We start from the raw sequence: 17,868 nt of genomic DNA, 5'->3' as shown, positions 1-17,868 counted from the left end.
CCAAGTTGATTGATAAAAAATTCCACTCAATTACCCCCTTTTGTTATGGATGTACAGTTTGTTAATGTACTTTTGCAATCTACCAACAACAAAAAAATGTTTTTCACAACACATTCAAAATAGGGCAGATTTAATAACCACATGAAACCTTTATACTTCTACAAATCCTCCTAACCAAATTCAATCTTAACGAAAGTACATGATGTAAAAACATACGATGACCCAGAATATTTGTAAGACAGATTATTTTGGGCAGATGCGCTAAGACTCAATCTGTGTATTTTCAGTTTGCATGATCAAAGCAGACAACAACCCAATACTAAACAAAACAATTGACGATACCAACTATTGGGTACAAAACTTTTTCATTTTACCAGCAATATTTTGTTGATTCAATTTGTAAATTGATCCCGATTATCATTTCATTTGAATGTCACATTAAGTTTCTATGTATTTGTATCTACAGACATTCCTACATGTAAAAGGTTGGTGGATGCCCTACATCCCAGAGGCAAAACAGTTCACTGTTCCTAAAAGTATCGAGCTAGTTTCTGAGCGCAAATCAATATCTAAAGGGCTGACAATTATTACATTATAATAAATACAATAAAATGCATCATGCCAAACACTAAATATTTCATCAAAATCTTATAAAAATAAAGTTAATAAATTTCAAAGTTAAACGATATTTTGTGAAAACAGTTATATGCATGTCGTCATAAATATTCAATAGGTGGGCTGATGATGTCATCAACCACTTTGTTTGCTGCAACAATTATCTTACAATTAAATTAATAGTCAAACTAATTTGATTCAATTTTACATGTATATAAGAAAATACTTGAGGTGGGGATTTGACATCTTCAGCTTGCTTATTGCTTATTTATGAAGAGATGTATGGAATCACTTCACAAAAATAATGCAAAACATGTCATAATTTTAATATTTCTTTTCCGATTTTGATGAAATTTTGTGGTATGTTTGTCTGATTTTACTATATCTACATTCAAATTAAGACAGTTTCAGCCTGGAAAGACCCTCTTAACAAATCTTAAACAAATATTAATACAGTATATTGAATATACAACAAAATAAAATAAATAAATAAACTAACTGCTTTGAAAAGGAACAAAAGTGTTGCTAATTTTGAAGAACATTGATTGAAAAGTGCTAAAATTTATGATCTGCAGGTTGGTGGTGTGCTCATATCCATTGAAACAATACTATAGGACTTGTTTAGTACTCTTTTGTGTCTTGTCATCACATATAAATGAAACTCATTAAGAGGAAAAGATGGAAAAAGAGCTAGAGTGAAAAAGAGCACATACCCCAACTTTTCCTTGGAACGTCAACATCAAGATCTTCTGCATTACTTTCAAGCTCTGTAACAGCATCTATAGAATATCTGACACCTGAATGCCCTCAAAATAATTTTAAAAAGTGAATAATTTTTCTCATGAGGAAATTAAAACAATTTGTAGAAGTACATACTGTATAGAGAGGCCATCTAAATTGTAGAAAGAAAACTGCATTTGAGTCTAAGCTCATAAAAAGTGTTTACTGCATTAATAAATTCAAATTCAATACTATAAAATCACTGAACGTGATTGATACCCTAGCCTATGCCAGGACCATGATGATCCAGTTTCCAAAAGTACTAGAAAATAAATCTTGCTTGTCTGTACCCCAATGTAATACATGTGCCAACTTTCATGATCAGTGGCTATTTTTTTATCATACAGTAGGTAACCATAGGAACACAATTTCTGACAAATGTGGACAAAAAGGTTCTTGAACATCTTGAGCTAAAATCATGTTTGCATGTGACAAATCTTATGGGTAATAAAGTGAATTGGCATGATGTTTGAAAATCAATTGTTTGTAATATGCCATTAGCATGGCAACGCAGCTTCCAACCCATGTATGAAAAAAAGAAGACATTGTGATAAGAAAACAATGATATTTTAAGCATTGCCCTCCCATTTATTTATTTTTTTATTTTACATACAGGTACAAGTAAACTGATCAAAACTGTTTGCAATTGAACCACTACAAATTTGAATTCAGTATCTCCCAAAATATTTTCATAAAAGATGAAATACAAAAATGAAAGAGCAAAATGAAAAGAATGAAGAAACATACATCATTCAGATTTTTTTTTGCAACAAAGTCATGTTCAAACCATAATAGGATTTTGATCTGAAGTTTTTAATTCACAGACATACAATTATTCTATAAAAAAGAGGAACAGTAAAAAAGGAAAAAATAGGGCACATAAAAGCTTTCAGAAATTGCCTTCATTGGTTAAAATTATGCACAATAAAAAAAAAAAAAATAGCTTCCTGTAGTTAATGTGATATGCCACATGCGTAGCAGGTTTGATTGAATTCCGGTATTATTTGCTTGAAAGTTATATTATATGTCATGTGCCCCCCCCCCAAAAAAAAAAGGAAACACATTTTTTTTCTTTTGAATATTCAATATTCTTAGAACTTTTTGATAATCATCTGATTTACTTTTATTAAAATAACCCATTAACTTTGAATGCAACATACCTGAATGACAGGGTAGGAGGGCATCATGGTCAGCATCGCTCTCAAGTTCTGTGAGTGGATTCTGCAAATCTGTATGTTTGGTAGGTGAAAAATTAGAAATTGATAAATAAAGCTAGAGAATCAGCTCCGGCCGTCTCACATGTATTCAGCAATTCAATACATTGCAGAGATTATTATTATTCAAAAAGAAAGGAAAATGCATTTGATAATAAAATCCTAAGAATGCAGACTTCAAACGGCCTTCGACCGCGACCGAGAAACTTGTTTTTTCATTTCATGTAATGTGATTAAATATTTTCATAATACCAATTCTTATCCACGACGATTGCTCTGAAATTACTTTGAATCTTGACCCAGAAACCTGAAATTATTCTCATATAATTTCTGATACCTGTTCACCAGTACATGATGTTTAATGCTTTTGACAGGTAATATTTTGACAATTCAGTTTGTTAAAGTTGATATCAGTTTAATCACCCCTAAATCTCCTTCAATATTCGCTAAGTGATCTGAAATTACACTCAACATTGCAAATACATGTACTTGACAATCTTTATACATTGTAGCTTTGCATAATTCCACAACAGTTATGCACATCGTGGCTAACCAACATCATATACATATATACAACTGTACTTGTACACACTACTTGTTTTGTACATTATTATGTATTATCGGGTATGTAAGAAAAAAACATTCTGCTCATGAGAACAAAATTTGATTCCTCCCTAAACATATGGAATTGCACTAGTTGTAACTTGTGACTTGGTGAAGCATGTCCATGAATATTGTATAATTTCATAATATGAAATATTAACAAATTTTGAGTTGAGGATGTAACTGGCTCGTTCATATAACTATTTTGTTAAAAATAAGCAAAACTTTGAAATGTCATAACTTTCTTATTTTACATCCGATTTTCATGAAATTTTCAGCATAGGCTTGTTTGATTTTTCTCTATTGATTCAAATCAACATTTTTCTGAGGTGGACTTGACCTTTAATCATGCCTACCCTGTGGAATATACCACAGCGTTTGAAAAGCCAGACATTATTACAAGGAACAGGGGCAACCAGAAAATGTATGTACAAGGGTGCTTACAAATTCTGTGTACATGTATTATTCATTATAGCAGAGTCAGAGCCATCCTGAGCAAAGGCTTTGAAAGGAGGGTGGAGGCTGACCACACACAAAAAATAAAATCTGATGGTAATTTTATGATTTTAGTACAGTTTTGGAAAAAATAGGACCCTCACCCCCTGCAGTTCCATGACCGCTTATAATAATGCAGACTTAGAAAACAATTGTTATTACTTGTAATTCATTTATCTTTTAAGGATTAGATCTTATGACTTAATCGACTCATTTCAGGGTATGAGAGTAATTCATAGTACAGAATAAATATCTGACATACATGTAGATAAATACAATGCTGAATTTTCAGACAACTGATGTGGAAGATTCCCATAGTTAATGAAATTTAAAAAGCCCCCCCCCCCCTTTTTTTCTCAAAAGGTTGCGCTAACGCACCACTCCATAATAACACACAGCGACTTCAAGATACACATTGACATTCAGAGAATTATAAAATCAGTCGGAAAAATACCTGAATTTATAGGTAAGAGTTCATTCTCGCTTGCATTACTCTCAAGCTCTGTCGGAGGATATTCAGCAGCACTCTGGAAACCTAGATGGAGAGAAATTTAATCAGAAAATTTACTTAAAAGAAAGAGACTTTTGGAAGTGCATAGCAGTATGTATCTGTCTTTATGTCATCTACATGTAGGTAATTAATGCAAATTAATTGTCAGCTAAAATTGTTCATATTTGAAGGTGAATGGATCTCATTCTTCGCTCTTGCAAATTATTTTGATAACATGTGGCAAACTATTAATACATGAAGCTAAATATCATACAAAATATATGGGATAAGAGATCTTCCTTTTTATGTAGAAGTTAGACAGTACCGGTACATGTAGTTATACATCAGGTACATGTATATGGTTGACAGAAACATGATACCGAATAGTGAAATTCTATAGGCCTATTAATAATTCATTATTTTTATTAAGGATTAGTGATGTTTCATGAATAATATGTCAAGCCATGAGGGAACTTTTTTTGTATAGCATGTTTTTTGATGGGTTGTTTGTTGTTTTTTGTGGTAAGGCGCAAGTCCAAGTTACATTGTACTTTGATAAAGTAATACACATGGAACATCAGAGCCCAAAACAGGCAAATTTTTACAAATCCCATGATCAAAACATAGTTCTTGGGTGAATAAGGTAGGTGCCAACTGCCAAGGACCTTTTAGATATAAAACATGAACGAAAATGAGATTCATCTTATGATTCATGTTAATTTATTTATCGCTAACACACAGGATCAGAAAAGAGTGTTTTTTAACCTTGACTTTATTTGCAAATTATTCTGAGTTTATAAAGCAAATTAAGACTCACATAGTGTTATTTCATCATATTATTATTTGTATTGTAAGTATGAGTGTGATTTGTACAAAATTAAATAGTATAGTTTAGATTTTATTTGTAAATAATAATAATTTTCACATACATGTACTTCATTATTTGTAAATAATAGAACTTTAATATTCCATTATTTATTTTTCAGTATTCATAAAAAACTACACTACATGCTTCATTATTTATTAAAAATGCAATTTGCATTTCCATTATTTAGAAATTATTTCTTTGCTTTTCATTACTTATTAATAACTTTGTAAATTTTTCTGTTATTTTTTTTTAAATCACTTATTGATTACCGGTAATAATGATTTATCAATTAACGATGACAGTTCATTATTTATAAGTAATCATTAGTTGTTATATAATGTCCTGCCCCCCCCCCTCACAAATTGACTGAAATCACTTCAAAAGTTCAAATTACGGTACCACTTATGTCGCAGATGATGGAATATCTTTTAGTCCCCAAACCTCATTCCGTCATGAGAATGTTAATTTTTTTGTACACGCACAATTTTAGTTATTTTTTTCACCTGTCTCTCTGATCCTGAGTAACAAACAACCGATAAATCATTTGGTGCTCTTCATCTACATTGCATTTCTGCTTTTGATAATTTTTTTTTTTAATTATTAATTTTTCCTGGTGTAGAGTTTTTGTTCTATGTACTTCAAATACTTTACAATGTCACCCCAGCCCCCGAAATGCTCAAAAGCATGGACATAAGCAGTGGGTGGGGCAGTTGCCCCTCCCCGCCCCCCCTGAAATTTTCGAAATTTATATTTTTTACTGAAAATTCTAACTAAATTCACCAAAAATGAGCATGAAAGCCTTGAATTTAACTTTTTAAAATCCAAAAGTGTCCAAATGACAAGCTTGGTCACTTCGATCTCACGCTTTCAAGATTTTTTTTGCAAGTTCATGCTGCTTTTATTTATAAATAATGATAAACAAAAAAATCAATATTGATTATAATTAAGTAGAGATTACCAATAATTATTATTTATAAATAATGGGAAACCAGACAGTTAATTGATAAAGAATTATTACTTGTCATCATTAACAAGTAATGATAATACAAATAATAACAAACATATGAATATAAAAAAGAAAGCATTATTTATGAATAATTAAAAAGTGAATTTAAATTATTTATAATAGCAATGTCATCATTCATAAATAATTGGGAAAAACAATCATTATTAATACATAATTTTAATGGAAAAGCAAATTGCAATTATTTATAAATAATTGTGTAGTGTCATTATAATGAAGTATATGTGAATAATGACAACTGTTATTCTAGCAATTATGTCAAAATATGCAAATAATTGTCACTATTTGATAAATAATGACATAATTATACAAAGACAATGATGCCATATATGTGCAAAGTTTCATGTTAAATACAAATTTCAGTTTTCTGTCAAGGTCAAGTTGAATGAGGGACAGTAACACACAGGAAATTTTTTTTCTCTTATGCATTTACATTTTGAAAAATGTGTAAAAATTTCTATTTTTTACAATTTTACTCTATATGAAAATCACTCTGAATGAAAGAACACTTAAAATTGTAATAAAAATACTTATAATTTTTTTTCAAAGGAATGATGTATGATTATTGAAGGTTGGTCTAATATCACTTGGTCAAATAATCATCAGATGGGGCTTGAAACCCACTTTCTCTTTTGGTCTAATGACTACTTGGTCTAATAGAAAATCAGTCTAATGGCCACATTTTGGTCTAATAGCCAAATTGTCTAATGCCCAATTGGGCTAATCATTATTCGGTCTAATTTTCATTTGGACTAATTGCCATTTCGTCAAAAGCATTTTATTGTCACTAGTTCTAATTGCATTTGGTCTAATACCAGTTCGTCTTATAATAGATAGATGGTCTAATACTAGTTGGTCTGATCCTCACTTGGTCCATTATTCATTTGGTCTATGTTGCAGTTGGTCTAATTTCTGTTTCGGTCTAATTTCCACTTCAGCTAATTTCCACTTTGTCTAATTTCCGGATAGTCTAACATTCTTTTTGTCATGTGTGTGTGTGTATTTGAGTTTTGTCAGACGTGTATCAATCAGATATGATTATTTACGTCTGGGACCGAATTTGGTCTAATTTTTAAAGTTTGGTGGCTTGCTTTCAGTTTTCTGGGAAAATCTTTTAGGTTACTTTCCGCGTGCCAGCTTTGAATCTTCACACGCGCGCCCCCAGATATTGGAGTACAGTTAGAGTGACATATATTTCCAAAAGCCTTTGGGGATGAAAAAGAATATGGGGATTGAACAAGATTTTTGAATTTTTTTATGGGGATTTCTTTAGTTATGGTGAAAAACAATAAAATTTGCTATTTTTCTGTAAAATGACACTACTATAAGGTCATAGAGGTGGAAAACTAGCATTTTTATTTTATCTACCTCTATGTATACCATCTCCTGTATAGCCTATAGTTAATGGCTGGCTTAACCCAATCAGGGTTCCCAGAAAACTAAAATCCCTGAGTTTTCTCTGATGGAGTTTAAAATTCCCTGATAATTATTTAAACATATTCCCAGTTTCTCACGTTTTGATACACAGTAGGCCTACCGGTAATCATAAGAATTATATTTGATTAGAATAATTCATTCGATGAGCAACTATCCCATCATCGATAGTCCTTCATGGTGAGGTTTTACACCCACCAGCCCTACTCCGACTCTACCCTTCCGGATTTTGGTGACATGTGCATGGTGTATCCATTACCATACTTGCTAATTCTAGATCAAATATTAATGAATGATGTTATATTGGAATAAGCGGACATTAGACCAAGTGTGAATTAGACCAAATGAAAATTAGATCAAGTGACAATTAGCCCAACTGGGCATTAGTCCAATTGGATATTCAAGTGGTCAATAGACCAATTGGATATTAGACCAAACATAAGACCATTTGGCTATTAGGCCAAGTGGTCATTAGACCAATTGGATATTAGACCAAGTGGAAATTCGACCAAATGGTCATTAGACCATATGAAAATTAGATGAAATGAAAATTAGGCCAAGTGGAAATTACACCAAGTGGTGTTTAGACCAACAGGAAATTAGACTAAATGTTTTTTAGCTCAACTGCTCATTAGATATTAGACCAAGTGGGAATTAGAGAAAATTAGATATTAGACAATTTGGTCGTAGACGAAATGGGTTTTAGACTACATGTATGTTTTTTTTTTATTTGTTGTATCTCTACAAAACTCTAATTTATTGAGTATGAAATTGTTATACCACATAAAGTTTAAAATAAATTTTACTTTTTAATAATAAAGTTAATTAGGAAATTGTTATGCATGGGACGATATGTTCCTGGGATACTTGTACACAATGTCAATGAGGAAATTAATATGAAAATTTGTGTACAAAGTCAATAGAGAAAAAAAAATTTCAAGAGTGCTCGAAAAAGTTTTTTTTTCCACCTTTATTATTTCTTAAGACTGATTTGTTATGAATATTGATTAATGAAAATTAACTGAAGCACAAAACATTGTGAAAATGGAAAAATATGAAAAATGAAAAACAATAGTAATACATAAGAGATTCTTGAAACCATGAAAAAATAAGGGGAAATATGTTGAAATGGTTAATCCTGTACAGTCATATCAAATATGTTTTAACAGAACTCTTTAAAAGAAAAAAAAATCCTTGTTTGCTTCATCTAGTCTACCTAGCAAATTTTGCTAGGTAAACTAGATGAACCCATGTTTTGAAGGTAAACTAGATGAAGTCAACAAGCGTAAAGGGTATTTTGAAAATATTGTTCATGAAATTAATAAAGTTAATGCACTTTATCAGAAAACTGTTTTTAATAGATAAACTTACCACTTGTGACAAAAATGTCATCCTCTGCACTCTCTACATGAAGCTCTTTGTCTGGATTTAATACATCCATGACATCACACCATTGAATAAAGTCTTATCAGGAAATATGGATTCTATGGAGATGAGATTGGAAAAAAACAAAATCCATGAATAGGGTATCCATAACATTGACACTGAAAATGTTAAAATCACAAATTTATTGTACATGACTGCTGTCCAAACAAGGATTGATGATAAATGCAAATTATTACATGTACTGTTGCAGGCCATTGAATCACATGTTATTATTAAAATTGTCATGGCAGTATTTTTTGGTCAAATGCACTAGTGTGACAACCAGATGGCTTACGGTACTTTCACCTCTCGGTCTCAGGATGAACAAAATCAGCTTAAAATGCATCCTAGCTTGCATTTTAAACCTTGTTTTTCGACTGAAAAAGACCCCCTTTAGCATTTTCAGCAACAATCAGCAAATTTGATGGCTTCTCACCTTGTTGTTTCATTTTATATTTTCTTTCTAATCTCACACACAGCCAAGAAACTTGGGTTTATTTTTATTATAATGATTAATCAAAATTATTCAATTTCATGATGGAAAAATGTTGCTGACATTTTCCATTTAAAAAAATAGAAAACTTGAAAACAAAAGAAATATTATCACAAATGTAAAAAAAAATTAAAAAAAATTAAAATTAACTGAATATTTTTTTTACTGATTTTATTAGTATCCCACAAAGAGTATCTTAACAAAGAGAGTCCTTGGTACTTACGAATGTTCCAGTTAAAATGAAATACATGTCATTTGTCATTTCAACAAAAATTTGCACAATTACTTTAGTAATGATTATTTCAATATATAAAAAAATAGCAGAAGTTAAATAATAAGTTTCTGCATAATAGGGCCATGATCCAAATAGATCTACCGTTGTCTTATGATCAGGCAGTTTCTGAAATTGTTGTCTTGTCCAGATACATCCGTCCACTATCGGACTAATCTATTCAAGATCTACATGTATTGTACTATGGTCTACCGAGTCGGTACCGACTACATTCCCGCCATCTGTATCTCTCAGGGTGGGTTGTCCAAACAATTTCAAATTTTGTTTTTGGCTTTGCCTTTGGATTTATAGTTCTAGATTTTTCTAAGAATCTAACCTTAGGACTAATGTTAGTACATGTAGGTCTAACGATAGACTCCCAAAAAATCTATTTAGAATCTAACAGTTGATCTAGATTCTAACGTTACATTGTAATGTAAATGTAGATCTATAAAGTTAGAGTCTAGGCCCTAGCGCCCAGGGTCCTGTTGCATTTCATAAAACCATAAGAACTTGAATAAGTAATTGAATTAAAAATATCAAGCCTGCCTAATACAAATCCATCACAATAATTACAAATGAAGATTTAAGTTCATTGTACCTGTGATAGAAATGGTTATGGAAAGTCCTTATAAAAAGGCGCATTTCAAATTGTAGGGTAGTCCTTATGTCAATGTAGCAATAATGTCTCAGATCTTTAACTTTGAAATGTTGAACATATATTTGTTTATATTCTTGAAGCTTACATGTTCTTATAATATTAACTTCTATAAAGTTATCAACTTTCAATATGACCAACGTTTATGATCATTGCATTTTTACCTTTTTTAGCTGTTTCTGTAAATAGTATTTTTTGTCCATTGCGTATTCACAAATTTTTCTGTTTTATTATTGTAATGCTACTTTACCCACTTGACACATTTGCATACATATTTTCTTGAATGCTTGTCCTCAGTAACTCAACTTACTTTTCATGCAAATGTATGTACTCTAAACACTCACATTTGCATTTGGGTCTATATCTGACAAATAAAATAAATAAATTCTATTTTTCACACGCAGCCTGTCATATTTTGCTTTTAAGTTTCATACAATCAGACACATTGATTTTGTTTACTCCATCCAAACCCTGTTTTTACCTCAACAAATAACATTTAAAGCATAGATCTAATTTGCAAAATTATCACTTCAAATAAGTATTCTATAAAAAAATTAGAATATAGAAAATAATATAATCTCAAAATTACTTAGAATAGATCTAGTTACTTCAGTTTTTATTTTCGGACAAGGGTCTGAACCAGAATTTGAATCTATAGTAAAATAGGAAAAGCGAAATTTAATGAAAATTTCGATTTTATTCAGTTATGTTTGTGGATATTTAATTTATCTTTCCTTTTACTTCATCAAGGCTTCATACATTGATTCTACAATCGTTTGGGTTATGAATAAAAGAAAATATTTGATCTCCATATATTGAAATACATCTAGACCCTATAGGCCTAACTTTAAGTTTAGTTAAGTAGGACCTAGACTGGATCTTTATGAAAAGTCGTCATTTTGAAATAAAACTGAAAAAATTAAGGTGACAATTCTTTCTGATAATTGTTATCAAATGATGTCTGTGGAAGACAAAATTGCCTTCGTGAAACAGAAAGCGCCGATTTGTTGAATTCTTCCTACATGTATTTCAGGAAGAATGATCCTACTCCTACTGTAGGTCCTATAAATTATAATTATATTCTATAAGATGTTCTTAAGGACCTCGCTTACATGTTTCAAAGTGAAAACACGCAGTTTACTTCTGGTCGGTTAGCTAGTCTACTAACTATTGCTCTCCTACTCCTAGTCCTATATCCTCCCACTCCCAGACATGCCGGAGTCTATTTACATAACACCCCCAGCCCAGGCATGCATGCAGCCGAATGAAAGGCTTGGATCCCTTCTCTGTTCGGAGAGTAGCCTTAGTTTCCCGATGATGTGTCAATGGAAGGTCGCTAGATCTAAACTCTAGACTATTAGTAGTCACTAGTCTAAACGTTAGATGATAGTTAAGTAACATACTTTCATCCTAGACTAATGTTCGTTAGGGCCTAGTCCTAATTCCATTTTGAGGCCAGGTCAGGCTAGACAGTAGCTTTGGTCTCTGTTAATGTTATATTGGTTGTTAATCCACTGAACTCTGTTGGTTCCACTCACCAGAAATTTAAAAATGTATATTTAAAAATTTGTCGAAACAGACAGCTGCCAACTGTCTTGTATAGTTGTGTCTCCGGACAGGTTGTGTGTCCGGACGATCAATTTTAGTTACGTTAGAAGAAAGTCATTTGGAAAAAATTACAAGCGAAGTTTCATCAATTTTTAGTACTAAATGTTAGGAAATATTATAAAGAACAAAATAGAAGATGATTACAAGTATTGAATCCCTATTTTTAGTGTAATCCAAAGACAAAGAAGAAGGCTTCAAAAAGATAAACTGTCCGGACACATCCGACCCCCATCCTACGGCCAGGCGTGCCGTCTCACGCCGGCACGGCGAAGCCGAGCCGAGAGCCTGCGTGTGCTGAGCTGACGCTACCTTGCTTTGTTTTTAAGTCATGACTCTTGATCAGACAGCATAACTCAAAAAGTTCTGTGGTTATAAAAAGAACGGCCGGCAATATAGGCTTATCGTATACATTGGGAAATTATACTATTTTATAATAATTATATGTAATTCTGGATGTAATCATGATCAATAAACAAACGCAACAAAAAAATCAATAACTTACCATGTACCACCAAGGCCCAAATCAGAATTGTGCGTGTATGATATGATGGTCGAAACAGCTGATTTTCAAAATACCCGCCGGCGCGGCTCTAGTCTGTAAACACAGACTCAAATAGTACTCATACTCCTTATTTTCATAAAGAAATGACTCCGAAGTTCTGAATTTGTTTCAAACTATTTTTTGTGTCAAAAATTCTAAAAGAGATAGTCACATTTTATGAATGAATCGATTCTTACTACTTCAGAGTCCTGCATCTGCATCAAAATGCGTAAAAAGGTCTATGATTGCAGACTACCAGACCGCTTGCAAACGATACCGGTATTGTAATACAAAGGATTAAGTACTGATCTATTGACTGATCTATTTTACGTTGTCCTTGGCCTTGTTTATTGTGTGTGTATTTTAGTATGATTCTTCAGACGTCGTGTATCACAGAAGTTGTTGTTGTTGTTGCTGCTGCTTAGCTTAAATACGGCGCGTATAGGCCTTTCATTGTGTCGGCCTTCTTATAGCAAGGGCCGCAGAAGAGGAGGAGGGGGCTGAACCTCCTCTTTTTTCCAAAACCGTGTACAAAAAAATAAACGTAAAATGACCATATAAATGTTATTTTTTTTGTATGGTCAGCCCCCCCCCCCCACTTTGAAAACCGTTCCGCGGCCCCTGTATAGCAATTAAGCAGATGTTGATTACATTACAAGCATATCGTTCCATTCCTTCTTTTTACCATTTGGCTATAAATTATTAGTGTCTATTTTTGCCTGGGCGTTGTGGCGTGCGCCTGTAATCCAAGCTGTGGGTAAGTTACAAATTGATGCAGAGGTTCAAGCCCTGGGGCCGATTGCACGAAAGGGTCTTTGCAAGGACCGTCTTTCGTGTCGCCCATCTTTTATGATACGCCATGTGAAACGCATTTCAAATAAATTATCTGCAAATATATTTTATTTGTCCGTTAGAATAAACAAAGATATTTTTTATAAAATGATGTGATATCTCATGAAATTGTATAAAATTTGATTTAAAAGCTAGCCTACGAATTTTATTTGTTTATCATAAATTTCAGAAACACGTACCCCCCTTATAATTATAGCGCATCATAAAAGATGGGCGACACGAAAGACGGTCCTTGGAAAGACCCTTTCGTGCAATCGGCCCCTGGTCACGTCTTTCGGATGGTGACGTTAAAGGTCGGTCCCAAACGTAAATAATCATATCTGATTGATACACGTCTGACATCTTTGCCACACACACTTGCGTAAAGAAAAATTAGATTCAGGTTTTTTTTCTATGATGAAATACAATTCTAATCATGTGAGACCCCCCCCCCCCCAAAAAAAAAAAAAAAATCAACACCAGCAATATAAGCTTACACCATTAGAGGTGGATTACGTGCGAAACAAAACACTGATGCTGAATATGACTATATTCAGGAGCACTGAACTCGAATGTAGACATATGGCCTGCTCATCAGTCAATATATATGTCATTATTTTTCCGAGCATGTAGCCAGCAGGAGGCTTTTATGTATAAGGGGTGCAGGGGCGGATCAGTGCCCCCTCCACTTTTGAAGCACTGGTTGAAAAGTGCCCTTTTTTTACGCAAGAGAAATGCCCCTTCCGAACTTGAAATGTCCCCCTGTACCTGAGATGGCCCCGATTTATGATGACAAGTGCCCTTTGCCTTCTAATAGACACCTTTTCATCCAATAAAAGTGCCCCTCACGAAAATGTTCTGTACCCCTTTTAGCTGAGGAGGGCCTGTTTTATATGTACAAATTACGTGTTCCCCTTTAGAACAACAAAAACAAAGAAGGAAAACAATTGTTATAATCATAAAAGTGCGTTAAGTTTAATGAGTCATGTGAGCGGGGTTCATAAAAATTGGCGTAGAGATGAGGGGGCTTGGGGGGCTTGGGGGGCTCCCCCCCCCCTCCTATTTTTTTACGATCAAGAAAAAAAAGGAAATAGAAAGAAAGAGGGATGGGTGAAATACAGTATTTAAAAAAAAATACTATTATAATGTCAAAATCTATCACAAAATTGGATTTTCGTTATGAAATTGTCAAAAATTTTGCTCGCTCGCTTCGCTCACAACTTTTTATAAATTTAATGCGATATGATATAGCTCATTACGCCACTGTATAAAGTCATTTGGTTTCTTTGTTTTAATATAGAGCCCCTTTCGAAAAAGTGCCCTTTTTTCCTGTACCTCCCCACACTTTCAAATTCGCTCCGCCGCCCCTGAAGGGGGGGGGGGGGTGGTCTATGGTGTGTTGCGTGTATTATTATCTTTATAATAATGCAGCACTCCCTGATCAGAATTTTTGGAAGTGTGACTAAATGGAAAAAAGTCACAAAAAATGTCCTACATTTTGTGTAAAACCCCTTTTTGTGTGCTTGTCAAATTTCTTGGCACCAAAATGACCTTCACTTTTTTGCATTAGTAGGCACTGGCCCGGGGGGCACTCAGTATATAATGCCAGTATTGGGTATGTGCCGCGGAGGGGACCCACATTTTTACACTCAAATATCCGTTCCAGGGCATATAGCATTTTCATCATATTGAGAAAAAGAACTAAGAAAGCGAGACAGCCCCCCACTTTTTTCCAAAACCGTGTACAAAAACGTAAAAATTGCCATTTTGATTTTTTGCATAGTCAGCCCCCTCCCCACTTTTAAAACCGTTCTGCGGCCATAGCATGCGAGAGGTCATGTGCTCGGAATTCCAGAAAATTACGACGACTCGTCTATTCCGAGGCCAATTTATAATTTTTTTCTTCAATTTGTTTGTATTTTTCTATAGACATGAATGCAATTATATTTTTTCTTAGAGAGACGCGATTTTGCTTAAACTAAAATATTAATTTGATGCTTCAACATATTAATGTTGCACATTTTGCAAACTCAAGAGAAAAGAAAATGGAGTCCAACTGGGCTTGTTCGCTCCTTTTGCGACGGGGCAGGAATATTAAATTTTTATCAACATAGGCAAATTATAGGCCTACAAAAAATATACTCACAAATTATTATTGTAGGCATATTTTTAATGGCCGATCGGGCCAGGGAAATATGGATTGAAATATAAAAAGCTACCCCCTCCTTATTGATGAGAGCAGGATCTGCCCCTGGGAGTATAAAGGAACATAAACTAGATTTTGTCAATTTTCGTTATTCAGAACCCCACCCGAAAAAAAAGAATGGCTACTTGCAAGCCTGTCAATGAAGTCAATATAGTGCGAGGTAACATTTGGCAATAATAGACCGTAAACTGCGCGTTTAAAGTACTTTTTGTACTTTTAATAGGAAGGATAAATATAGTATGCGCACGCGAAACTGCATGGGGGGGGGCACCAACAAAAATTTTGAGTCACTAAGTGAGCGCGCGAAGCGCGCTCAGTTGCCAGGTATACTGACCTAAGTAATAGTGATATTTCAAGGACAGTGCCATTAAACTAATACATGTATGTATCTCACTGATCACATAATGCGAGCGCGAAGCGCGAGCTGAAATTTTTTGATATTCAGAACTGAAAAGGGACATTAAAAGCAATTTTTTGTAATCACCATACGTATACCTGTCTTGCTAAACATACAATGCGAGAGCGAAGCGCGAGCTGAAATTCCATTAAGAGTATATATGTCTCACCTTAGTCATCTAATGCGAGTGCCAAGCGTATGCTGATTTTGCCCGGGGGGGCCACTTACATTGACGAGTGGATACCATGCGCGACCAAAAAAACACGTAAAAAGGATGTCTTTTTCAAGATAGGGCACGTTACGTACGTAACGTGATAAGGGTGTCAAAAACACAAAAATATTGAAAAAAGGGTATCTTTTTCGCTAGGAAAAATATACGAGTTTAGGGTCAAATGTGCGGGGATGATAAAACAAAATAAAAATGTTTTATAAAGGATGTCCTTTTTGCCCCAACACTACGTGTTTAGAGTCCGATTTGCGCGAGGTGTGGAAGGTGAGGCCGTACTAAACCAAAATAATGGTGTCTAAAGGTAAAACCGACGACCGACGGACGCGTGACATAACAATAAAATACCTCTGTACTTGTTTAGGGGTTCATTTCAGGGAATACTTGCTAAGAGTATCGTTTTGTTTCCAATACTTGTTAAGGGGTGCATTTTCAGAATATGGAAAATACATCGCTGTACTTGTTTAGGGGCTCAGTTCTGGGAAGACTTGCCAATAGTATTTGTTTCCAATACTTGTTAAGGGTAGGGTTTCACACGCCAATACTTTAATAAGGGGTGCATTTTCAGAATATGGAAAATACGTGTTTAGGGTGCTTTTCAAGACCCCGTGGTCGCGCATGGTATCCACTCGTCAATGGAAGTGGCCCCCCCGGGTGATTTTGTTAGAATTAGATCTAAACACATGAAGCACTTTTTGTAGTCATTGTAATCATGATTATCATACGCATCTCACTCATCATATATTGCGAGCGCGAAGCGCGAGCTGAAAATTTATCAAATTTAGACCTTAAGAGGAGCATTCTAAGGTTTGTTTGTTGGAATTCACAAAGACCATACGTATTTCACTAACCAAATGATGCGAGCGCGAAGCGCAAGCTGAAATTTTTGATATTCAGATCAGAAAAAGTTACATGTTAAGGACTGATTTAAGGAATTCATGAACAGCAGACAAATCCCAGCAATCCACTAATGCGAACGTAAGCACGGACAGGAAGTGCTTTATATTAAGACCTTAAAATGGGGCAACCACTTTAAGAAATCATGAAAAAGAAGCATATGTAACTACATAAAACGCTAATAATTCGAAATGCGAGGAAATATATTTGGTGTATATTGACTTGAAAACGGGAGGTTTTAATACAACGGGATTATTTATCTCGTTAAACAGACAATGCGAGCGCCATGAGGCCCTGAACAAATTATGTTTTATAAAGTTACGATTTTTAAAGCAATATAACATAACATAATTATAATATAACATTATAATGAACAGTAATTTCTTCTTTCCCATTACGTATCTTTCCCTTTTTCCCTCCTTTTCTCCTTTTCCCCGTTTTTTTTTTTGCCAGCTGATTGGGGGGCACCTTCCCCCATGCCCCCCGTCGTTACGCCACTGGTCCTCTATGTGTATCAATATAGTCAGAGGAGTTTTTTTTCTTCGAGTCAATCTGCCTGATCCTGAAAAAAACTCCTCGATCTTAAAATCAGAATCAGGCATCTTTCAGCGTGAGACAATTTTTTCTCAAATTTGCATATGAATTGGTCTCTGAGCTACATCAGCACACACACAGCGTCCGCCAATACATATAATTTGCATATGAATAGGAAATGCAGTCCTGGGACGCAAACGGTTAAATTGAATGTGTGTGTTTGGGGAGGGGGGGGGGGGGGGCTGGTCGGAGTCCCCT

The 17,868-nt window shown here is 34.1% G+C and overlaps 1 protein-coding gene across 1 annotated transcript in view; it reads right to left on the bottom strand.

The window, feature by feature from the left end:
• LOC129258865 (uncharacterized) overlaps positions 1 to 12,536 on the bottom strand; it is a 34,276-nt gene extending 21,740 nt beyond the window's left edge. Inside the window, exons 1-5 of the mRNA XM_064111424.1 lie at positions 12,481 to 12,536; positions 8,895 to 9,007; positions 4,162 to 4,242; positions 2,556 to 2,624; positions 1,329 to 1,412 (exon numbers count right to left, since the gene is read on the bottom strand). Coding sequence (XP_063967494.1) covers positions 1,329 to 1,412; positions 2,556 to 2,624; positions 4,162 to 4,242; positions 8,895 to 8,964 — 304 coding nt within the window. The 5' untranslated portion in view covers positions 8,965 to 9,007; positions 12,481 to 12,536. The remainder of the gene's footprint in view (positions 1 to 1,328; positions 1,413 to 2,555; positions 2,625 to 4,161; positions 4,243 to 8,894; positions 9,008 to 12,480) is intronic.
• Positions 12,537 to 17,868: the final 5,332 nt, after the last annotated feature.

The sequence above is a fragment of the Lytechinus pictus genome, chromosome 16, assembly GCF_037042905.1.
Source record: "Lytechinus pictus isolate F3 Inbred chromosome 16, Lp3.0, whole genome shotgun sequence".
NCBI classification, from domain to species: Eukaryota; Metazoa; Echinodermata; class Echinoidea; order Temnopleuroida; family Toxopneustidae; genus Lytechinus; species Lytechinus pictus.
Note: the sequence above shows the minus strand (reverse complement) of the source record. Positions and strands in the feature narration are given on the sequence as shown.